Here is a 26,098-nt window from a genome sequence, read left to right on the forward strand (position 1 = left end):
CAAGTGTTTAGTACAGTGCTCCACACACAGTAAGTGCTCAATAAATATGATTGAATGAATAATAATAATACTGGTGGTATTTAAGTGCTTACTCTGTGCCAAGCACTGTACTAAGCTCTTGGGTAGATACAAGAGAGTCAGGTCAAACATGGTCCCTGTTCCTCATTGGGCTCACAATCAAAGTGGGAGGGAGAACAGGTATTAAATCCCCATTTTACAAATGAGGAAACTGAGGCACAGAGAAGTTAAATGACTTGCCCAAGGTCACACAGCAGAGATGTGGCAGAGCTGGGATTAGAATCCAGGTCCTTTGACTACCAGACCTGTGCTTTATCCACTTGGTCACGCTGTTTCCCTGTATGTTCAGTATATGAACACACATGTCTTTATAGTGAACTTACATGTTGGTGAATAATAATTATGGTATGGTCCCTGTCCCAGATGGGATTAAGTAGGAGGGAGAATGGGTATTGAATCCCCATTTTACAGTTGATGAAATGGAGCCACAGAGATGACAATAGAAACAGCATGGCTCAGTGGAAAGAGCATGGGCTTGGGAGTCAGAGGTCATGGATTACTGTCTCAGCCTCCTCTTCCATCTCCCATCCTCCTGTAATCTCCCCACTTCAATCCATACTTCACACCGCTGCCCAGATTGTCTTTGTCCAGAAATGCTCTGGGCATGTTACTCCACTCCTCAAAAATCTCCAGTGGCTACCAATCAACCTACGCATTAGGCAGAAACTCCTCACCCTCGGCTTCAAGGCTCTCCATCACCTCGCCCCCTCCTACCTCACCTCCCTTCTCTCCTTCTACAGCCCAGCCCGCACCCTCTGCTCCTCTGCCGCTAATCTCCTCACCGTGCCTCGTTCTCGCCTGGCCCGAGTCGACCCCCGGCCCTCGTCATCCCCCTGGCCTGGAATGCCCTCCCTCCCAACATCTGCCAAGCTAGCTGTCTTCCTCCCTTCAAGGCCCTACTGAGAGCTCACCTCCTCCAGGAGGCCTTCCCAGACTGAGCCCCCTCCTTCCTCTCCCCCTCCTCCCCCTGTCCATCCCCCCCGTCTTGCCTCCTTCCCTTCCCCACAGCACCTGTATATATGTATATATGATTGTACATATTTATTACTCTATTTTACTTGTACATATCTATTCTATTTATTTTATTTTGTTAATATGTTTGGTTTTGTTCTCTGTCTCCGCCTTCTAGACTGTGAGCCCACTGTTGGGTAGGGACCATCTCTATATGTTGCCAACTTGTACTTCCCAACCTCTTAGTACAGTGCTCTGCACACAGTAAGCACTCAATAAATACGATTGAATGAATGAATGAATGAAAATTATTAGGTAACTTCCCCAAGATCACTTGCCATCACTAAATTCTGTCAGTTCTACCTTCACAACATGGCCAAAATCAGCCCCTTCCTCTCCATCCAAACTGCTAACACATTAATACAAGCACTATCTTATCCTGCCTTGATTATTGTATTAGCCTCCTTGCTGACCTCCCTGCCTCCTGTCTCTTTTCATTCCAGTCCGCACTCCATTCTGCTGCCCGAATCATTTTCCTTCAAAAACATTCAGACCATGTTTTCCCCATTCCTCAAGAAACCCCAGTGGTTGCCCATCCACCTCCACATCAAGAAAAAATTCCTCACCATTGGCTTTAAAGCACTTAACAACCTTGCCCCCTCCTACCTCACTTCGCTGCTCTCCTACTACAACCAAGCCCTCACACTTTGTTCCTCTGGTGCTCACCTTCTCACTGTACCTGTCCCCACTTCAATCCATACTTCACGCCGCTGCCCGGATTGTCTTTGTCCAGAAACGCTCTGGGCATGTTACTCCCCTCCTCAAAAATCTCCAGTGGCTACCAATCAATCTGCGCATCAGGCAGAAACTCCTCACCCTCGGCTTCAAGGCTCTCCATCACCTCGCCCCCTCCTACCTCACCTCCCTTCTCTCCTTCTACAGCCCAGCCCGCACCCTTCACTCCTCTGCCGCTAATCTCCTCACAGTGCCTCGTTCTCGCCTGTCCCGCCGTCAACCCCCGGCCCACATCATCCCCCTGGCCTGGAATGCCCTCCCTTCCAACATCTGCCAAGCTAGCTGTCTTCCTCCCTTCAAGGCCCTACTGAGAGCTCACCTCCTCCAGGAGGCCTTCCCAGACTGAGCCCCCTCCTTCCTCTCCCCCTCCTCCCCCGTCCATCCCCCCGTCTTGCCGCCTTCCCTTCCCCACAGCACCTGTATATATGTATAAATGATTGTACATATTTATTACTCTATTTTACTTGTACATATCTATTCTATTTATTTTATTTTGTTAATATGTTTGGTTTTGTTCTCTGTCTCCCCCTTCTAGACTGTGAGCCCACTGTTGGGTAGGGACCGTCTCTATATGTTGCCAACTTGTACTTCCCAACCTCTTAGTACAGTGCTCTGCACACAGTAAGCACTCAATAAATACGAGTGATTGATTGATTGATTGTACCTCGGTCTCTTCTATCTTGCCACCGACCTCTCACTCCCATCCTACCTCTGGCCTGGAATGCCCTCCCTCCTCATATCTGACAGATAATTGCTCTCCCCCACTTCAAAGCCTTATTGAAGGCACATCTCTTCCAGGAAGCCTTCCCTGACTGATCCCTCCTCTCCTCTTCTCCCACTCCCTTCTGCACTGCTCATACTTGCTACTTTATTCATCCTCTATCCCCTCCCCACAGCACATATGTATAGCTGTGAATATCTCTAATTTATTTATTTATTTATATTGTCCGTATCTGTATTAATGTAGAGAAGCAGACATGGCTCAATGGAAAATGCACAGGCTTGGGAGTCAGAGGTTCTAATCCTGGCTCCGCTGCTTGTCAGCTATGTGACTCTGGGCAAGTCACTTAACTTCTCTATGCTTCAGTTCCCTCATCTGTAAAATGGGGATTAAGACTGTGAGCCCCACGTGGGGCAACCTGATTACCTTGTCTCCCCCTCAGCGCTTAGAACAGTGCTTGGCACATAGTAAGTGCTTAACAAATACCACTATTATTATTATTATTATTATCCCCCTCTAGACTGTGAGCTTGCTGTGGGCAGAGAATGTGTCTGATCTTATATTGTACTCTCCCAAGCACTTTACAGTGCTTTGCACACAGTAAGTGCTCAATAAATACACATAATAATAATCACACAGAAGGCAAGTTGTGGAGCCAAGAGTAGAACCTAGGTCCTCTGACTCCTTGGCCCATGCTCTTTCCACTAGAATACACTGCTTCCCAACTTCTTTGAGTTGCCAAATTTGCTTAGCAAAGGCCAGAGTCCTGGTCAATTGATGGTGTAAAATATTTTTGTATGGCCTCTTAAAATACAGCACTAAGGTCTAGGTGCTGCTCTCTGCACTTCTCCTTTACTTGCTGTGTTGGAAAGATCCTGTCTGCTCTGCTCTATTTTGGTCTAAAGCCGCACTGTTATTCAGGAAGTGCACAATTTACTATATTCCTCAGTATCCTGTTCATAAGGATTCTGGCCTGAATCTTGATGGCAAAAGAGAGCAGTAAGATGTCCTGGTAGTTTCCAGAGTCAGCTCTCTCTTTCTCTGGAAGATGGGGATTCTGGGGCATTTTTGAGGTCCTTCTGTGCTCCAAATATTGAGAAAGCTAATGCAGTATTGACAATAGATACAGACCAAGTATTTCAGGCAAAATATCAGCTTAGTGAATAACTTTCAGCACAATACAATCTAGCTAACCTTCCACACATGGATAGGATTTCACTGTCAGTGGCATCTTCTTCAAATACACACACACACACGCACACACGGTTGCCATACATTCAAACATGTTGATATACATCAGAACATGTGTGCACAAGTACAAATGCAAGAAGGGGGAAAAAGCTGAAAGATATTATTATTATGATATTTATTAAGTGCTTTTGTGCCAAATGCTGTTCTAAACTCTGGGGTAGACATGAGTTAATCAGGTCTGATGCAGCTCCAGTCCCACATTGGGCTCACAGTCTAAGTAGGAAGATGAACAAGTTTTGAATCCCCATTTTACAGAAGAGGAAACCAAAGCCCAGAGAAGTGAAGTGGCTTGTTTGAGATCACACGTCAGGCAAGCGGTGGAGCTGGGATTAGAACCCAGGTCCTTGGACTCCCAGACCCGTGCTCTTTCCACAAGGCCATGCTATTCCTCTGAAGACTGAAGCACTCTGAAGCTTAAAGATAAATAAGCAAGAAGAATGTTATAGAGACAGTGAGTGCAATATGTGGTGAGTGAGATAGTGAAGGAGGGTGTGGCAGCAAGATAAAGGTTGAGGAATACTTCCCTGCCTAATATACTGAAGGATTTTGTGTTTTAGAAAGAATTCTTAAGCCATGTGAAGTGAATGAAGTGCCTTCCTATTAGAGCACCCAGAGACAAAAGAAACCTGTATTGTATTAGTACTGCTTTGATTCGGGAGCCAGTGTTTACACAGGCTGGGAGACAGCATTTCCAAACTTTGAATGACAGAAAGGCTGTTTGGAACCAGAAACTAGTGTTTAACAGATGACAAAATGCAATGATCACATCAGAGGCAGTTGGACTTCTCATCTGAGCTTCCCTTGAACCTAGCTGATACTTGACAGTAACACGGGTAATTTGGAGATAATATGGAGAACATATAATGTGCATTGTATTCCCCAAACACTTAATACAGTGCATTGCACCCAGTGGAAGCTCAATAAATACCATGACTCATTCTGAATGCCAGTCTATGGGAGTACAATTGTTTCTCAGGCTGTTTTGTGCCCTAATAGTGGAGGGGTGGGGAAATAAAAAAGAAGGAGAAAGCTGTGATAGAGCACATAGTTGGGGGAGCCCCAGTGGACTATCTAGGCCCCTCACCCGGAAATGGGTTTAGGGACCCTTGGGACCCTTTGCCTAGCCTGCTCTGGGGCCATAACTCAACTATACCCTCAGCCTTCACTTTAAGAGCTGATTCAAGCCTGAGAGATGGGGAGAACAGGGTGGGGATACAGCAGTGTGATTAGGGCATAAATGACCTCCTTCTTGCCAAATCCGATGGCCTCTACTCCATCCTAATCCTCCTCGACCTCTCAGCTGCCTTGGACACTGTCGACCACCCTTTTCTCCTGGAAACATTATCCAACCACTGCTTCACTTTCACTGTTCTCTCCTGGTTCTTCTCCTATCTCTCTGGCTGTTCATTCTCAGTCTCTTTTGTGGACTCCTCTTCTGCCTCCCATCCTCTAACTGTGGGTGCCCCTCAAGGCTCAATTTTGGGTTCCCTTCTAGTCTCCATCTACACCCACTCCCTTGGAAAACTCATTTGCTCCCATGGCTTCAACGACCACCTCTATGAGGATGATTCCCAAATCTACACCTCCAGCTGGGATCTCTCTCCCTCCCTGCAGTCTCACATTTCCTCCTACCTTCAAGAAATCTCTACTTGGATGTCCTGCCGACATCTCAAACTTAGCATGTCCAAAACAGAACTCCTTATCTTGCCACCCAAACCCTGGTCTCCCCCGATTTTCCCATCACTGTAGACAGCACCACCATCCTTCCTGCCTTGCAAGCCCATAACCGTGGTGTTATCCTTGACTCATCTCTCTTATTCAACCCACACATTCAATCTATCATTAAATTCTGTCAGTTCAACCGTCACAACTTCAGTAAAATCGGGCCTTTCCCCTATCCTATCCTATCCCGCCTTGAGTACGTATCAGCCTCTTTGCTGATCTTCCTACCTCCCGTGTCTCCCTACTCCAGTCAATACTTCACTCTGCTGCCCAGATCATTTTTCTACAAAAACATTCAGTCCATGTTTCCCCACTCCTCGAAAACCTCCAGCAGTTGCCCAGCCACCTCCGTATCAAATAGAAATATCAAATATCAAATAGAACTCCTTACCAATGGCTTCAAAGTGTTCAATCACCTTGTCCCCACCTACCTCACCTCGCAGCTCTCCTACTACAACCTAGCTGGTACACTTCTATTTTCTAATGCCAACTTACTCACTGTAGCTAGATCTCATCTAGCTTGTTGCCGACCTCTCACCCACATCCTGCCTCCGGCCTGGAACATCCTCCCTCTTTATTTCTGACAGATAATTACTTTCCCCATCTTCAAAGCCTTATTGAAGATACATCTCCTCCAAGAGGCTTTCCCTAGACCCTCATTTCCTCTTCTCCCATTCCCTTCTGCATCACCTTGATTTGCTCTTTATTCATTCCTCCCTAGCCCCACAGCACTTATAAACATATCTGTAATTTATTTATATTAATGTCTGTCTTCCCCTCTAGACTACGAGCTCATTGTGGGCAAGGAATATGTCTACCAACTCGGTTGTATTGTACTCTCTCAAGCACTTAGTACAGTGCTCTGCACACAGTAAGTGCTCAATGAATACGATTGATAGGAAAGGTGCTAACACACATGTGCAGCTTTTCACACACAAAAACCAATGGGCGAAAGGAACTACATATCCCCAAACTGCACATGTGAGAAAACAAAAGTGCATTCTGGGTAGTCCAGCTGGGAGTGGGATCCAGAAACATATTGGTCACATTCAGACTTATTTCCAATTCTTCTTCTAGACATGGGTTGGACCTAGATGCCAGGGCCCCAGGATTCTTATTCTTTGACATTTTCCTGGAGGAATTTGCGATTTTTCACTGAATGAAGTACAGCACACTGACCTGAGTCATAGAATGAGGTTTTTGAAAGACAGTGCAGTTCAAAATGTGACCAAGGCATTTCTGAAGGTGCAATCCTGGGAAAGTTCCTGTTGCCTAATCCTTCGAATCAGTGTAGTAAATGTTCCTCTCTTACATGAAATGAAAATCATGCATGCACTCCAAAGTTGCATCATTTGCTTTTTTTAAGGGACTTTCCAGTTTGGCATTCTTTGGTGTCAGTTCTCAAGTCATGTAGTCCCAATTTGCTTAATGTTTTGAAAGAATCTGGGCCTGATTCTAGGGGGCAGAAGCCACTGGGGTCTCTAAACCTCCCCTCCCCTCCCTTCAGTTATTTAATAGATCATCAGACCATGAGCTGGTCCTCCTCTGAAACAGTTGTTGTCAAGCAAGTCCCATTCAAAAATTCTAGTGGCTATTTCTTCAGCTCTTGAGGGACAGAGTGTCAGAGTCAGTAGTGGAGGAGAAAATTGAGTTTTTCAGTGAGAAAATCCTTTTTTAGCAAGATCCTGCACAGGGTAAATGTCATGTGACTTAGTGGAAAGAGCATGGACTTGGGAGTCAAGAGATCAGTATAGTGCCTCACACATAGTAAGCACTTAACAAATACCATTATTATTATTATTAATCCAGGCTCTGCCACCTACCTGCTCTGTGACCTTGAGCAAGTCACTTAACTTCTTTGTGCCTTGGTTTTCTCATCAGAAAAATGGGGATTCAAGACCTGTTCTCCCTCCTACTTATACTGTGAATCCCATGTGAGACAAGGACTGTGTATGGACAGTATGTATGATTGATTGATTGTTTATTTTGTATTTTGTATCTACCCCAGAATTTAGTACACTGCATGTAATTAGTATTAGTATCGTCATATGACCTCATGAACCAACACATTTACAGCAGAAAGAAGTGGCATATTCAACAATGATGTGCTTGACATATGGTAAGAGCTTAACAAATATTATTTTTATTATATGATCTTGTGATCCAGCACATTTATAACAGAAAGTGCCATATTCAACAGTGGTGTACTTGGCATATTGTAAGGGCTTATCAAATATTATTATTATTATCATTATATGACCTTGTGATCTAGCACATTTACAACAGAAAGAAATGGCACACTTTCCAGTGTAAAAACTGGGAGAAGGCTTCTGAGGATGGCACACAGTGATATTGTGTTCCATTGTTACAGGCTGTACTCCTAACACTGTCCAGCTATCTTATACTGGGTGCCACTTGTCACAGAGGACTGGACATGGCTTTGAGACTGTAGATGACTCAGAGGAACTCATGATTCATTTCTGGAAAAAATAACTCTAGGGCATTTCCTAATGCTCTTGGGAAAACCCAAGCATAAGTCTAATGTGAGTAAGCAGCATGGTTTAGTGGATAGAGCACAGGCCTGGGAGTCAGATGGTCATGGCTTCTAATCCTGGCTCTACCACTTGTCTGCTGTGTGACCTTGGGCAAGTCACTTCACTTCTCTGTGCCTCTGTTACCTCATCTGTAAAAATGGGGATCAAGACTGTGAGCCCTGTCTGACAGAGACTGTGTCCAACCCAATTTGCTTGTATCCACCCCAGAGCTTAGTACAGTACCTGACACATAGTTAAGTGCTTAACAAATACTATAATTTTTATTAGAAGAAGCAACATGGTGTAGTGGATAGACCACGGTCCTGGGAGTCAAAAGGTCATGGGTTCTAATCCCAGCTCTGCCACTTGTCTGCTGTGTGACCTTAGGCAAGTCACTTCACTTCCCTGTGCTTGTTACCTCATCTGTAAAATGGGGATTGAGACTATGAGCCCTACATGGGACAGGAACTGTGTCCAGCTAAATTAGCTTGCATCCACTCCAGGGCTTACTATAGTGCCTGGCACATAGTAAGCGCTTAATATCATTATTATTATTATTCTGCCCTGGACATTGGCCACCTGGTTAGTGAAAGAAAGCAGCACCCTGGGTGTCTGAGCAGCCCAATTTAGGACTGCACTGTTAACCCCAAATCAGGAGGGGGAATAGGAAAGGTGCACTAAAGTGGGCTTGCTACCACAAAACAAGTTTCACCAGAGGACCATAAATGGGAATGCATCTGTTTATTGTTATATTGTACTCTCCTGAGTGCTTAGTACAGTGCTCTGCACAAAGTAAGCGCTCAATAAATACAATTGAAAGAATGAATGAATAAGCCTGGTCATGTCAAAACAAAAGCCTACCAGACAGAAAGAAAAGAGCAGTTGTGCATTGGACATTAACACACTACATAACCAATGCCAACTGCAGTCACTTGTTAAGGAAAATGGCAGTTGCTGATTTCCTGAGGAAGGGTAGATCACAGAAGTATATGCCAGATATTACTTTTTTCTGAAAAGGCCTTTCCCCTTTTAAACAAGGGCTTGCAGGCCTAAGTTTCACAATCAGCCAATTGTTTGTCCCAAGCCTTTCTAAGCTTCACCTCAAGGAATCTAAAAGCTGGTGGGAGACAAGGATTTTGAGGCTCTGGGAAAGTCTTTCAATGCAGCTGGCTGAGATCATCATCACGAGTCCTGAATCAGCCATACAAAAGCTCCTATGATCTGATGACCTCCCCAAGGAAGCACCTATCCAGCAAGGCATATAGATGATTATGAACCTCTTCTCCAAATCAGCAAAGAGCTATGGACTGACCATTTAATCAATTGATGGTATTTATTAAGCACTTACTGCATGCATAGCACTGTACTAAATGCTTGGGAGAGTGCAGTACAACAGAGTTGGTAGACATTTGTCATGAGAAGCAGCATGGCCCAGTAGATAGAGCCTGAGTTTGGGAGTCGGAAGGACATTGGTTCTAATCCCGGCTCCACCACTTGTCTGCTGTGTGACCTTGGGCAAGTCACTTCACCTCTGTGCCCCAGTTACCTCATCTGTAAAATGGGGATTTAGACTGTGAATCCCATGTGGGAAATGGACCGTGTCCAACCTGATTAGTTTGTTCTACCCCATTGCTTCATATAGTGAGTACTAAACAAATACCATAAAAAAATTTAAAAGACTGAACTTTGAGGCTAGTGCATATGTGGCAAACCCTACACACAATCCAGAATCTCCATCAATGACACTCAGCTGACTGATGCTACTACATTCTGTTACCTTGGTTGTCCATTGTCCACAGATGCAAGGATTGACAAGGAGGCAGAAAGCACAATTTAGAAGGCTTTGGGAGCAGTGTGGCCAAGTAGAAATCAATCATTCAATCAACGGTATTGATTGACTACTTACTGTGTGAAGTGTACTGTGCTATGAGCATGCTGTGACAGATTTGATAGGCATGTTCCCTGTCCATAAGAAAAGAGCATGGGTCTGGGAGTCAGAAGATACCAGTTCTAGTCCCATCTGTGCTACTTCATTCATTCATTCAATCGAATTTATTGAGTGCTTACTGTGTGCAGAGCACTGTACTAAACGCTTGGGAAGTACAAGTTGGCAACATATAGAGACGGTCCCTACCCAACAGTGGGCTCAGAGTCTAGAAGGGGGAGACAGAGAACAAAACAAAACATATTTACAAAATAAAATAGAATAAATATGTACAAATAAAATAGAGTAATAAATACATACAAACATATATACATATATACAGGTGCTGTGGGGAGGGGAAGGAGGTAAGGCAGGGGGATAGAGGGGGCTCAGTCTGGGAAGGCCTCCTGGAGGGGGTGAGCTCTCAGTAGGGCCTTGAAGGGAGGAAGAGAGCTAGCTTGGCAGATGTGCAGAGGGAGGGCATTCCAGGCCAGGGGGATGATGTGGGCCGGGGGTCGACAGTGGGACAGGCGAGAACAAGGCATGGTGAGGAGATTAGCGGCGGAGGAGCGGAGGGTGCGGGCTGGGCTGTAGAAGGAGAGAAGGGAGGTGAGGTAGGAGGAGGAAAGGTGATGGAGAGCCTTGAAGCCGAAGGTGAGAAGTTTCTGCCTGATGCGTAGGTTGATTGGTAGCCACTGGAGATTTTGGAGGAGGGGAGTAACATGCCCAGAGCGTTTCTGGACAAAGATAATCCGGGCAGCAGCATGAAGTATGGATTGAAGAGGGGAGAGACAGGAGGATGGGAGATCAGAGAGGAGGCTGATACAGTAATCCAGACAGATAGGATGAGAGCTTGAACGAGCAGGGTAGTGGTTTGGATGGAGAGGAAAGGGCGGATCTTGGCAATGTGCTGCTTCCTGCTGTGTGACCTCGGATAAGACACTTAATTTGTCTGTGCCTCAGTTTCCTTATCTGTAAAATGGGGATAAGATAATTCACCCTCCCTTTTAAACTCTGAACTGCATGTAGAACAGACACTGTGTCTGATCTATATTAGTACCTCACAGAGACCTCCGCTCTCTCGACCCCAACCATCTTTCTGAGCGCCTCACACCCCACCTCGCCTCCCTTTCCTCTCCACCCAATCTTGATGATCAGATTACTGCTCTTAACTCTACCCTCTCTACTCAGCTCAGCTCCCTCACTCCCCTTTCCCTTTGCCACTCTCGTACCACTAACCCACAGCCCTGGATCACTGCCACTGTCCGCCTTCTTCGCTCTTATGCTCGAGCTGCTGAACACTGCTGGCGAAAGTCTAAACACCATGCCAACCTTGTTCACTTCAAGTTTATCCTTTGTTGCCTTAACTCTGCCCTCTCCTCTGCCAGACAAAACTATTTCTCCTCCCTTATTGATACCCATGCCCATCATCCCTGTCAGCTCTTCCAAACATTTAACTCTTTTCTCAGGCCCCCTGTTCCTCCCCTTCCTCCTTCCCTCACCCCCAACGATCTGGCCTCCTACTTTATTAATAAAATTAAATCCATCACGTCTGAGCTCCCCAAAGTCACTCCCCACCTTCTCCAACCCCCCGGCTCTCAACCCTCTCCACTACTCTCTCATCCTTCCCAGCAGTATCCTCAGATGAGATCATCTCCCTCCTCTCAAGTGCTACTCTGGCCACCTGTGCTTCTGACCCCATTCCCTCTCATCTTATGATATCTCTCGCTCCATCCCTCCTCCCCTCCTTAACTTCCATCTTCAACCGCTCACTCTCCACTGGTTCCTTCCCCTCTGCCTTCAAACATGCCCATGTCTCTCCCATCCTAAAAAAACCCTCTCTTGGCTCCACCTCACCTTCTAGTTATTGCCCTATCTCCCTCCTACCAATCCTTTCCGAATTCCTTGAACGAGTCGTCTACACGCGCTGCCTCGAATTCCTCAATGCCAACTCTCTCCTTGACCCCCTCCAATCTGGCTTCCATCCCCTACATTCCACCAAAACTGCCCTCTCAAAGGTCACCAATGACCTCCTGCTTGCCAAATCCAATGGCTCCTACTCTATCCTAATCATCCTTGACCTCTCAGCTGCCCTCGACACTGTGGACCACCCCCTTCTCCTCAAGATGCTATCCAACCTTGGCTTCACAGACTCCGTCCTCTCCTGGTTCTCCTCTTATCTCTCCAGCCATTCATTCTCAGTCTCTTTTGCGGGCTCCTCCCCCCCCCATCCCCTTACTGTAGGGGTTCTTCAAGGGTCAGTTCTTGGCCCCTTTCTGTTCTCTATCTACACTCACTCCTTCATTCACTCCCATGGCTTCCACTGTCATCTTTACGTTGATGACACCCAAATCTACATCTCTGCCCCTGCTCTCTCTCCCTCCCTTCAGGCTCGTGTCTCCTCCTGCCTTCAAGACATCTCCATCTGGATGTCTGCCCGCCATCTAAAACTCAGTATGTCCAAGACTGAACTCCTTATCTTCCCTCCCAAACTCTGCCCTCTCCCTGACTTTCCCATCACTGCTGACGGCACTGCCATCCTTCCCGTCCCACAAGCCCACAACCTTGGTGTCATCCTCGACTCCGCTCTCACGTTCACCCCTCACATCCAATCCATCACCAAAACCTGCCGGTCGCACCTCCGCAACATCGTCAAGATCTGCCCTTTCCTCTCCATCCAAATTGTTACCCTGCTGGTTCAATCTCTCATCCTATCCCAACTGGATTACTGCATCAGCCTCCTCTCTGATCTCCCATCCTCCTGTCTCTCCCTACTTCAATCTATACTTCATGCTGCTGCCTGGATCATCTTTGTGCAGAAACGCTCTGGGCATGTTACTCCCCTCCTCAAAAATCTCCAGTGGCTACCCATCAACCTACGCATCAGGCAAAAACTCCTCACTCACAGATTCAAGGCTCTCCATCACCTCGCCCCCTCCTACCTCACCTCCCTTCTTTCCTTCTAGAGCCCAGTCGCACCCTCCGCTCCTCTGCCGCTAACCTCCTCACTGTGCCTTGTTCTCACCTGTCCCGCCGTCGACCTCCGGCCCAAGTCCTCCCACTGGCCTGGAATGCCCTCCCTCCACACATCCGCCAAGCTAGCTCTCTTCCTCCCTTCAAAGCCCTACTGAGAGCTCACCTCCTCCAGGAGGCCTTCCCAGACTGAGCCCCCTCCTTCCACTCCCCTTCCTCCCCCTCCCCATCCCCCACCTTACCTCCTTCCCCTCCCCACAGCATTTGTATATATGTATATGTATATATGTTTGTACATATTTATTACTCTTAGTTGTACATATTTATTCTATTTATTTTATTTTGTTAATATGTTTCGTTTTGTTGTTTGTCTCCCCTTTCTAGACTGTGAGCCCGCTGTTGGGTAGGGACCGTCTCTATATGTTGACAACTTGTACTTCCCAAGCGCTTAGTACAGTGCTCTGCACACAGTAAGTGCTCAATAAATACGATTGAATGAATGAATGAATGATCTGATTATCTTTAATGTACCCAGTGCCTTAAATACCATTATTGTTATTAATAATGATAATCATTCATTAATTATAATATTGTAGACTGACATACAAAGTGTGGTAGTTGAAGAGTCTTACCTTCTTATGGTCAGGAGATTTAGGCCTACCACAGGTACCACATTTGAATTCTCAAGTAGTTCCACCAATGTCATCTATGTGCACTACTTAACCAACTCAAATGGCAAAACAGAATTACAAACTGTGGCGTCCTGGAACACAGAACTAAGCAGTGCTCATGACACCAAGCTTTTTCCCTGTGGGAAGGATGGGTGACAATAGATACCCAAACTGCCTCTATTATGGTGAACTGCCCTGGGGAAACCATAAACAAAGCAGACAGAAGAAAGACTTTAAAAACATGACAAAAATCTAAAATGATGTGGCAGAGAGGGGAACGGTAAGGTTATGGGAGTAGCAGAGGATCATTTGAGTGTAAGGCAACTGGAAATGCGGAGACCGGCTTAGAAGAGAGACTATGGGAAGATCATGACACTGAAACAAGCAACAAAAATTGGCGTCATGCGCTCTGGGTAGCAAATGGTAAAATGCAGCAAGGGGCATGTGAGACGTGGGAGCAATTGTTGGTGATGGGCGGGTCTCATTGGTATCACCCACAGAAATCGGAATCATAATCATAATGATAATTATGGTACTTGTTAAGTGCTTACTATGTGCCAAGCACAGGGGCAGATATAAGTTAATCAGGTTGGACACAGTCCCTGTCCCACATGGGGTGCTCACTCTTAATCTCCATTTTACAGATGAGATAACCGAGGCCCAGAGAAGCTAAATGACTTGCCCAACGTCACACAGCAGACATGTGGCAGAGCTGAGATTATAACCCAGGTCTTTCTCCCTTGGTGACCTCATTCGCTCCCACGGCTTCAACTATCATCTCTATGCTGATGACACCCAAATCTACATCTCTGCCCCTGCTCTCTCCCCCTCCCTCCAGGCTCGCATCTCCTCCTGCCTTCAGGACATCTCCATCTGGATGTCTGCCCTCCACCTAAAACTCAACATGTCCAAAACTGAACTCCTTGTCTTCCCTCTCAAACCCTGCCCTCTCCCTGACTTTCCCATCACTGTTGACGGCACTATCATCCTTCCTGTCTCACAAGCCCGCAACCTTGGTGTCATCCTCGACTCTGCTCCCCTCACGTCCAAGCCATCACCAAAACCTGCTGGTCTCAGCTCCGCAACATTGCCAAGATCCGCCCTTTCCTCTCCATCCAAACCGCTACCCTGCTCGTTCAAGCTCTCATCCTATCCCGTCTGGACTACTGCATCAGCCTTATCTCTGATCTCCCATCCTCATGTCTCTCCCCACTTCAATCCATACTTCATGCCACTGCCTGGATTGTCTTTGTCCGGAAACGCTCTGGGCATGTTACTCCCCTCCTCAAAAATCTCTGGTGGCTACCAATCAATCTGCGCATCAGGCAGAAACTCCTCACCCTCGGCTTCAAGGCTCTCCATCACCTCGCCCCCTCCTACCTCACCTCCCTTCTCTCCTTCTACAGCCCAGCCCGCACCCTCCACTCCTCTGCCGCTAATCTCCTCACCGTGCCCCGTTCTCGCCTGTCCTGCCATCGACCCCTGGCCCACGTCATCCCCCTGGCCTGGAATGCCCTCCCTACCCACATCCGCCAAGCTAGCGCTCTTCCTCCCTTCAAGGCCCTACTGAGAGCTCACCTCCTCCAGGAGGCCTTTCACACTGAGCCCCCTCCTTCCTCTCCCCCTCATCCCCCTCTCCATCCCCCCGTCTTACCTCCTTCCCTTCCCCACAGCACCTGTATATATGTATATATGTTTGTACATATTTATTACTCCATTTTACTTGTACATATCCATTCTATTTATTTTATTTTGGCAATATGTTTGGTTTTGTTCTCTGTCTCCCCCTTCTAGACTGTCTCTATATGTTGCCAACTTGTACTTCCCAAGCGCTTAGTACAGTGCTCTGCACACAGTAAGTGCTCAATAAATACGATTGATTGATTGATTGATTTCTGATTCCCAGGCCCGTGCACTATCCACTAAGCATGCTTCTTCTCATGGATTCAGAGAGCTGGAAGGGACCTTAAGAGATCATCCACTCCAACCCAATGATTTCAGATAGGTAAAAGCCCAGACTCTCCAAGATAGATGTCTGTTCATTCTCTCTTAAAAGATCTCCAAAGATAAAGATTCCCCAGATTGCCTTGGTTGCCCCCAATAAGGAAGTCCTTCCTTATGTCTAAACAAAATCTAGCATGCTTTAATCTAAGCCTTTTCCTCTTGTTTCACCCTCATGGCCATAGAAAATAACTTATCAGCATCCTAAAGATTGTCATCAAGTGAGTGGCCCTTTAGGTTTCTGTTTGCTCTTCAAATTTAGTTATTTTCATTTTTCCTCACAGGGCCTATTTTCCAATACTTTCCCAGTCTTCATTTTTGTTACTTTTCTTTGGAAGGTCTCTATTTTCCTTAAACCTTTTTAATGGGTGGGGATTGAAACTGGACATGGTGCTTTAATTAAAGCCCGAAAAGTACAATGTAGGGTGGAATGGTTATTTCCTTTCTCCTGTGGAAAAATCCGAGAACTATGTTGGCTTTTCTGAATATCAGCATTATATTGCTGACTCACATTCAGCTTTTGAGCAACTTCACCTCTTCCTTGCTCAAATGCTCTCATATCTACATTCTTCTCTTTCCTAGGTGTCTCCCAAGGGGAGATTGGCCATCTGTGTCTTGGTCCCTACCCCTCTTGCCTCTTTAAAATATTTTCTCCCATATTCCTCCCAACTCATACTGCTAACTCACTCATATCTGACGCTTTCCCCTCTGCCTTCAAACTAGCCCAAGTCTCCCCCATACTCAAAAAACCTTCCCTCAACTCCCCACATGTTTAGCCCTTCCTTGTCCGTCTCCCAGATCCTATTCCTGTCCGAACTCTTTGAATAAACTGTTAATACTCACTGCCTCCACTTCCTCTTTACCAGCTCGCTGACTCCTTTCACTCATTTAACTCCCACATTCCGTCTGTCTCTAAGTCCTACCAGTTCATCCTCCACAATATGGCATAGATCCACCCTTGTCTCCTCTTAGCTAGACTACTGTACCCAGTTTCCTTAATGGGTTTCCCAGTCTCTTGTCTCATCAGTCTCGCCTACATACAGCTGCATCTATCATCTTTTTAAAATGCCAGTCCATACACGTCATTCCCTTCTTCAAAGGTCTCCATTGATGGCTTATTGTTTCTAGTATGAAAGAAAAAACATAACTATTAGTGCCAAGGCTCTTCATCGACTGTTTCTGGCTTCATGATCCACTCTTTTTTCTTACCACACCCTAGTTATTGTTCTACATTCTCCCCAGGTAAACCTCAGAATGTACCTTGCTCCAAAACCTCCTGTCAGCAATACACTGCTCCTGCCTTTCCCTCACAGCTCGGCCAACCCACAACTATCCATCTTTCAAAGACCTCCTAAAAAGTCAATCTGTCCTACTTTCCCAGCACAATATATTGCAAACACTGTGGGCAGAGATTCTCTATACATTGTACTCTCCCAAGCAATTAGTGCAGCATATAGACAGTAAGTGCTCAACAAATATCATGGATTGATTGATTAGCATAGTGTATTACACTCGGTGGGCACTCAAATACTCCTACTGTTTAGCGCTGATGCATACCTCGATCTATTTACTTATAATGATGGTATTTGTTAAGTGCTTACTATGTGCCAAGCACTGTTCTAGTACTTATCTGCTGAATTTTGTTTTTCATAATTTTCTCTATTTCTTTGGCAACTTGTGTCTGTGTGTCTTCCTCATTACATGATAAATGCCACGAAAGCAGGGACTGTGTCCCTGCTGTTTTCTGTAGATCCTCAAGCATTTACATTTAGTACAATGTTCTGAACACAGTGGGTGTTCAATATGGGTTTTGACGATGTCTCTTTTTCCTCAATAAATGCCACTGTTTGAATGAATGCTATATTTGTGCCCACTACTTTTCTCCATCCTGCATTTGTGCTATTTGTTTAATCCCTAAAAACATTTAACTTGTCCTTGCCCTATTGAATTGCATCATGTTTTTCAAGAGCATTCTGGTAATTTGTCTAAATCACTTAGAATTTTATTTCTGCCCTCCAAATTTTCAGCAACCCTTCCCACTTTAGAATCATATGTAAATTTACTAAGCCTGCTCTTGATTCCTTCACCCTAGTAAATCTCCTATACCGGGGGTGTTCGGTTCTTGAAGAACCTCTTGTTATGGGATAGTTATAGTAACCATTAATTCAGTGGGCTAAGGGGCAAATGGTTCTGAGGTACCATCATGACTGACAGTTTTTTCTATACAAATTCTTATAGGTGTATTCTGATTTCTGAACTACCAAATGATTCCAAACATAAAATCTGGAGCTAAAGAAAGCATGAATTGCTAACTTGACTGGGATCCATAAGTCCCATCCAACATTATGTCCAATTGCTTTTTTTTAAATGTATTTTGTTAATCACTTATGCGCCAGGCACTGTACTAAGCACTGGGGTAGATACAAGATAATCAGATTGAACACAGTCCATGTTCCATATGGAGCTCACTGTCTTAATCTCCATTTTACAGATGAGGTAATTGAGGCACAGAGAAGTGAAGCAACTTGCCCAAAGTCACACAGCAGACAAGTGGCAGAGCTGGGATTAGAACCGAGGTCCTTCTGATTCCCAGGCCCATCACTGCCAGAAAATCAAACTCCCTCCCCACCTCACCCTTCCCCACCTCACCCTTCCCCACATCATTTCACTGCTACTCTACTCTGTCTTGACTAGGTTTTCTCCCCATTCAAACCCTAACTTGATCCTCCCCTCACTGTCCTCCCACCAACCACCCCCACTTTTTTTAAAAAAAAAGAAAAAGTGAGGCAAGGTGCTTTCCTCAAGATGCACCTCCTTCCCAACTCTTGCCTGTCTTCAGCAGCAGCCAGCACTCAACATAGAAACAGGAGATGTGGTTAATCTCCAGAGTTACAGGTGAGGACAATTTGCAGCTGCCAGTGGAAACAGAGCCAGTGGAAACAGTGGAAGGAGGGGAGGGACAGGAGAGTAGGGAGGAACATGAGGATATCAGCTGCCTTCTGCATCGCCCTGACTTGCTCCCTGTATTCTTCCCCCCATCCCAGCCCCACAGCACTTACATACAGGTCTTTAATATTTTTATATTAATGTCTGTCTCCCCCACTCTAGACTGTAAGCTCATTGTGAGCAGGGAATGTGTCTGTTTATTGTTGTATTGTACTCTCCCAAGCATTTAGTACGGTGCTCTGCACAAAGTAAGTGCTCAATAAATACGATTGAATGAATGAATGAACTAGTGGACTGGAGCTCCAGAAGGGAGGTCCTAGGGTAGGGGGTGGAGTCCATGGAGCACAGTAGGCTTATATTAGAGATAGAGAGTAGTGGGGCAGCCACGTGACATGGAAACAACCCCCTCCCCGCTTACTTGAAGGGGGTGCTCAGTAGCTTTTTCCTGCCCACTTCTTCCAGGCCGTGGCAGTGGTGCATGGTTTTGGGGCACACCTCACTGATGTACCAAAAAATAAAATGCCGGTAGGTAAAAGGGTTTGGGGAGATAGGGGGGCATGGAGTCAGAAAAATCCTTAGGAATAATGGTGGGGAAGGGACAATGGGAGATGGGGTGATGGGAAATAATGATGGTATTTAAGCACTTATTATGTGTGAAGCACTGTTCTAAGCACTGGGGAGGATACAAGGTGATCATGTTGTCCCACGTAGGGCTCACTGTCTTAATCCCCATTTTACAGATGAGAGAACTGAGGCTCAGAGAAGTTAAGTGACTTGTCCAAGGTCACACAGCAGATATGTGGGGAGCTGGGATTAGGACCCATGACCTCTGACTCACAAGTCCATGCTCTTTCCACTGAGCCACGCCGCTTCTCTAAATGAGTTACAATGAGTTACAGTGTTAGTTTTACTTACCCATGGAGCCTGATCATCATGCTGGGGATGGTTCTGCAACAGAACCTAACAAATCACATGCAAGTCTATTTGGAAAACAGCTGTTCATGGTACAGTCACATTTTTGAGGATCACAGCGCAGGGAAGCAGTGTGGCCTAGTGAAAAGAGTACAGGCTTGGGAGTCAGAGAATCTGGGTTCTCATCCCGACTTTGCCACTTGTCTTCTGTGTGACCTTGAACAAGTCACTTAACTTCCCTGTGCCTGTTACCTCATCCGTAAAGTGGGAATTAAGACTGTGAGCCCAAGTGGGACATGGATTGTGTCTGATCTTCTTGTATCTACCTTAGTGCTTAATATAATGTCTGTCACAGAGTAAGTATTCATTCATTCAATCGTGTTAATTGAGTTCTTACTGTGTGTGGAGCACTGTACTAAGCATTTGGGAGAGTGCAATACAACAATAAACAGACATTCCCTGCCCATAACAATACCATAAAAAAGGTATATTGAGCGGTACACCTGTATTATGTCATCACTAATAGAAGTTGTATACCCTTACTGCTCATTATAATACTGAATTAAATTCTATGCAGCTGCATAAAGACAATGAATCAGAAAGTACTTTCCAGTACCACAAGGCTGAGGGTCTAAGACGTGATAACTCACACTTGCACATAATCGATTCTTCCTACTCTGACTCTACATGCTTCAACTTGCAGATCATGTTACATCCAGAAGAAACTCTGGATGCTGTGGGAGGAACGCTACCTAATTCTGCCATCTTGTTATATTTGGTCTCATCATCATCCATGTTTTCACTATGCATTTTGCCTAGAACACTGCTAGGGAATTAGGAGAGTTGTCCCTCAGCTTGGTGACACAGTTGATGGTGAAATTGCAGCCATGAGTGTCTTTGGGAGAGAGGTTATTTTATGCTTTGCCCTTGAAAAATACTACTTTTCCAACCCCTTTTCATTTGGGAATGAGCTTTGCTCAAGCCATACATTTGAGTGGGTTTTGCAGTAGTGGTTGTGTTTTGTGCTGATCCATCCACAACTAGGGAACATTCTTATGGTATTGAGAACCCATTTCATAATCATAATGATAATAATAATAATAATACTTGCGGCACTAGTTAATTGCTTACTGTGGGTCAAGTGTTGTACTAGGCCCAGGGGTAGGTACCAGATAATCAGATTGGGCACAGTCCCTGTCACACATGGGGCTCACAGTCTAAGGGGAAAAGAGAACAGATATTGGGCTAGATGTGCCATATTATCAAAAGGAATTGCTTTGGGGTATGTGCCAAGCACCTGACTAATGCAGCACAGGTTTTCCTTTCCCTGAGGTTTTGCAAGAACATAACCCCTGTGTTATAGAACTGGGTGTATTCCCAAATTGTGGAATAGAAATGTGTGTTATAGCAAAAGAAGAGATCTTCTTCTGGAAGATCTCAACTGGAAGAGATCTCAACCCAGGAGGACACACTCTTGTGGAATTCTACTCAATAGCCCCCTGCCTTACCATCCCCATCTCCTGCCACAGGACACCAAGTCATCAAGAACAGCTGCCTAGAGTAGCTATTTTTCTAAACAGCTCTAATAGGACAAAATTATAAGCAATAGGAAAGGGGCCACCTGTAATGGATTGGCCCTTTCAAAAAATCTGCATCATTTCTTAGGGACCTGGGAGAATGCGATAGACAATTCCAGTCTTTTTCTTAGTTGCATGATATCACTGCAACCTTTGTTATCCTGTTCCTTACTGAGACCCCCATATCTGGGCAAACTTGATATAGAGGTAGCCTCCCTGGCTTCTTTTCCTCTGATCTTCCACTAGATAGGGAGAAAAGCAGGAGGGGCATAGAGATGGAAGAGGGAAGTGAATTTGGGAATGTGGTATAGAGGCATCCAGGACTCATGAGCAAACAGGGAAATCATTTTAGGGGAAAATAGAAGGAGAGTTTAAAGAGGGGTTGAGGGAGCAGGAGAAGCCAGTGGGAGGGGAGGCAGAAGGGAGTAAGCAGGAATACCTGAATCCCAGTAAGTCTCAACAAGAGAGATCAAACTTTCCCTGTTACCGCCATTCAGGTGATGGAAAAGTTAGGAGGAGGAGTGAGTTTAGGAGGGAAGATGAAGAGATGTGTTTTGGACATACTTACTGAGTTAAAGATGTCAGTTGGTCATCCAGGTGGAGATGGCCTGGAGGAAAGAGGAATTGTGTGATTGAAGAGCAGGAGAGAGGTTGGGGCTGGTGATGTGGATACACTTAGAACAGTGTTTTGCACATTATTGTAAAATGTTATTGCTATTCTACTACTAATGTGAGTGACAGCAAAAAGGAGGAAAGCATCTTGATTAGAATATTGTATCAGCCTCATTGCTGATCTCACTACCTCCAGCTTCTCTTCCCTTCCGTCGATACTCCATTTTTCTCCTCAGATCATCTTCCTGAAAGGTTGCTAAGCACAGGTCTCCCCTCTTTTCAAAACCTTTCAATGGTTGCCCATCTTCTTCCACATCAAAGCCTCCTTACCATTGACATCAAGGCTTTCCTCCAGTTCTCTCCATATCTACTACTCCCCTGCTCACTCTTCCCTTCTCCCAAGTCCACTTCCTGGCTGAACTCCATTCTTATCTTGCCCGCTTCCGACCCCTTGCTCCTGCTGTCTTCAGGGCCTGGAACTCCCTTCCCACCAAATCCTCCCCACCACCATAGTCCTCCGAAAATCCCACAAGCCTTCCCCAACTAATCATCAGTATCAATGCCTGTCTTTCCCTTTAGGGCAGAAACTCTATTAATAATAATAATGATTATGGTATTCGCTAAGTGCTTACTATGTGCCAAGCACTGGTAGATACAAGGTAATCAGGTTGTCCCTTGTGGGGCTCACAGTCTTACTTCCCATTTTATAGATGAGGTAACTGAGGCACAGAGAAGTTAAGCGACTTGCCCAAGGTCACACAGCAGACAAGTGTCAGAGCCAGGATTAGTACCCACTTCCTCTGATTACCAAACCTTGCTCTTGCCCCTAGGCCATGCTGCTTCCTAAGCCAATTACCTCCATGGTGGCCAGTAACACAGGTTTACTACATGGCTTTTTTGAGGATATCTGAGCTGCAGCAGCCACCCCTTCCCCCAACCCCCTCCTCAGTTTTTCATCCCAGGTCTGCCAAGTGAAATACTGGGAACTCCTACTGCTCTCCCACTCTGCCTCTCAGGGCCATTGCAGGGCTGAACAGATTTTAATTGCAGCAGCATGTTTCACCCAGAGACTCCTACCGGTCTCCTATACCTCTAGACCTGTTGGAACTTTCAGCATTATCTTTTAAGTTGCATTTGCATTTTATACTGTTTCCTTTTTCTTTTTGCATCTGTCTGTAAACCCCTCCCCTCATTATTCTTACATTGTGAGCCCCGGGAGGACCAGGGAGCTAGTCCAATTCCCACAGTTTATTCCTCCCCCACCCCAGCACTTAGTACAGTGCTTTGCACACAGTAGATATCATAAATGCTATTGCTACCACTACTTCTGAGTCATAAGTGGGAAACCTGTTTGTGGGCAAGAGACATGGCTTGTGCTTCTGCTGAACATGCCAACTCCTTAGTATAATACATTGTATTCATGCAGCATAGCTCAGTGGAAAGAGCCTGGGCTTTGGAGTCAGAGTCATGGGTTCAAATCCTGACTCCACCTCTTGTCAGCTGTGTGACTTTGGGCAAGTCACTTAACTTCTCTATGCCTCAGTTACCTCATCTGTAAAATGGGGATTAAGACTGTAAGCCCCACATGAGACAACCTGATCACCTTGTAACCTCCCCAGCGCTTAGAACAGTGCTTTGCACATAGTGCTTAATAAATGCCATTATTATTATTATAAGGTGCTCAATTAAAAACCACTACTATTATTGTTTATGGTATTTGTAAAGCACTTATTATGCGTCAGGCACTGTACCAAGTGCTGGAGTAGAAACAAGCTACTCAGGTTAGACACAGTCCATGTTTCACTTGGGGCTCATAGTTTTCATCCCTATTTTACAGATGAGGTAACTGAGACCAAGAGAAGTTGAGTGACTTCCCCAAGGCCACATAGCAGACATGTGGCAGAGCCAGGATTAGAACCCAGGTCCTCTGACTTCCAGGCCCATGCTCTTTCCACTAGACCATGCTATTACTACTACTACTACTACCAGAAATAGTAGTACTACTACTACTGCACCAGCCTTCTCTCTGATCTCCCATCCTTGTGTCTCTCTCCACTTCAATCCATACTTCATGCTGCTGCCCGGATTATCTTTGTCCAGAAACGCTCTGGGCATATTACTCCCCTCCTCAAAAATCTCCAGTGGCTACCAATCAATCTGTGCATCAGGCAGAAACTCCTCACCCTCGGCTTCAAGGCTCTCCATCACCTCGCCCCCTCCTACCTCACCTCCCTTCTCTCCTTCTACAGCCCAGCCCGCACCCTCCGCTCCTCTGCCGCTAATCTCCTCACCGTACCTCGTTCTCACCTGTCCCGCCATCGACCAAGCGCTTAGTACAGTGCTCTGCACATAGTAAGCGCTCAATAAATACGATTGATTGATTGACCCCCAGCCCACGTCATCCCCCGGGCCTGGAATGCCCTCCCACCCAACATCCGCCAAGCTAGCTCTCTTCCTCCCTTCAAGGCCCTGCTGAGAGCTCACCTCCTCCAGGAGGCCTTCCCAGACTGAGCCCCTTCCTTCCTCTCCCCCTCATCCCCCTCTCCATCCCCCCCATCTTACCTCCTTCCCTTCCCCACAGCACCTGTATATATGTATATATGTTTGTACATATTTATTACTCTATTTATTTATTTATTTATTTATTTTACTTGTACATATCTATCCTATTTATTTTATTTTGTTAGTATGTTTGGTTTTGTTCTCTGTCTCCCCCTTTTAGACTGTGAGCCCACTGTTGGGTAGGGACTGTCTCTATATGTTGCCAATTTGTACTTCCCAAGCGCTTAGTACAGTGCTCTGCACATAGTAAGCGCTCAATAAATACGATTGATGATGATGATGATGAGAAATAAGAATTTCCTGAGCAAATAGCATTGGTGGTTGAAGAGAAGCAGTGGAATCTGTTCCTCTAGATATCTTTCAAAATATGGGAGCGTCTCCTTTTCCTAGGGCAGTTTAAGTATGGTCTAACCCAGAATAAGGGGAATGGATTAAATCAAGATCTTCTCCAAACCCCTTCCAGACCCAGAATCTATAATTGCTTCAAATATATTTTATTCCTTGACAAGACTGGCACACATAATAGCCCAACCAACTAATCTTTTTTATTGTGGGGTTTGGTCAAAATTGTCTGGCAGTTTAACATTTCCCTTTCCAAAATGTTACTTTTACTCTTGCAGATTTAGGACTCCAGAGGAGACGGAAATTAAATTCCATTTTCCCGGGCTCTCAGTTGCCCTGGGATGAAAATTTTGAGGATCGAAATCTTGTTGGAATGAACTCTCTCTCTAGGAAGGTCATTTGGGACTAGATAAATAACATTTTCTCAGTGCACAATTTGTATTTAAATCTGTGCCAAAGAGAGCAATTTGCTTATTTGTGCATTAGGGCCTAGAGTTGTTTGAGTAATACTAGGCTACTCCTTTAACTACAGACTCTACATAGATATCATATTTCTTAGGTCTAGGGAAGAAAAGATAAATAATTTAGGAGCCCTTCTATTTAGGGAACAGACATAATGATAACAGAGGGACCAAGGAAACCAGCATTCACAGATTCAGGAACAGTACCAGACTTTAGCTAAGACTTAGTCCTCCACTATGATAATCCTCACTTTGCATTTGACCCCTCTACAAAACAATGTAGGTATTGGGTACAGCAAGAAAATAGTCACCATCATACCTTTGATTAAATGTTGTTTAAACTCATTTAAATTGGCTCAGGATGTTAAAGAATGAGCCTATAACAGTAGTGAAACTACTATGCCACTGGTTTATTTCCAAAATGATTGACCACAGGGCATGCCATTTCCCCCTCCTCCAACACAACTCAACCAAGAACCACATCTAAAGTACAGCCAAACAGAATATGACATTATTCTTATCCTTCACCTTACAAAATGCAACTCACTGGATTCTCTAGCCCTGACAGGAAGTATTGTGAAAGATACACTGCTCATGCCTCCCTTATCCTAAAAAGAAACCCCACTCTTGACCCCATGGCTCCCTCCAGTCACGGCCTCATCTTCCTCCTGCCATTCATCTCCAAACTCCTTGAGTGAGTTGTCTATCCCGACTGCCTCCACTCCCTCTCTTTTTAAATGGTATTTGTTAAGGGCTTACTACGTTCCAGGTACTGTTCTAACCGCTGGGGTAGATACAAGCTAATCAGGTTGGACACGGTTCCAGTCCCATGTGGGACTTACAATCTTAATCCCCATTTCACAGATGAGATAACTGAGGCATAGAGAAGTGAAGTGACACAGCAAAGTCACACAGCAGACAATTCTCTCTTTGACCCCCTACAATCTGGCTTCCGCCTCCTTCACTCCACAGAAACTGCCCTCCCTAAGGACGCTAAGAATCAAATACCAGTGATTGATTGAAAGAACAATCAAGATTCCACTTTTTACAGGGCCGTCCCTCTTA

The 26,098-nt window shown here is 45.4% G+C and overlaps 1 protein-coding gene across 1 annotated transcript in view; it reads right to left on the minus strand.

Moving 5' to 3' along the window:
- The window catches only part of NINJ1 (ninjurin 1), a 114,154-nt gene that overhangs the window by 27,611 nt on the left and 60,445 nt on the right, over positions 1 to 26,098 (minus strand). Inside the window, exon 7 of the mRNA XM_038771704.1 lies at positions 21,625 to 21,664. Within this exon, the coding sequence (XP_038627632.1) occupies positions 21,625 to 21,664 (40 nt within the window). The remainder of the gene's footprint in view (positions 1 to 21,624; positions 21,665 to 26,098) is intronic.

This window comes from Tachyglossus aculeatus, chromosome X1, assembly GCF_015852505.1.
Source record: "Tachyglossus aculeatus isolate mTacAcu1 chromosome X1, mTacAcu1.pri, whole genome shotgun sequence".
In the NCBI taxonomy this organism is placed as follows: Eukaryota; Metazoa; Chordata; class Mammalia; order Monotremata; family Tachyglossidae; genus Tachyglossus; species Tachyglossus aculeatus.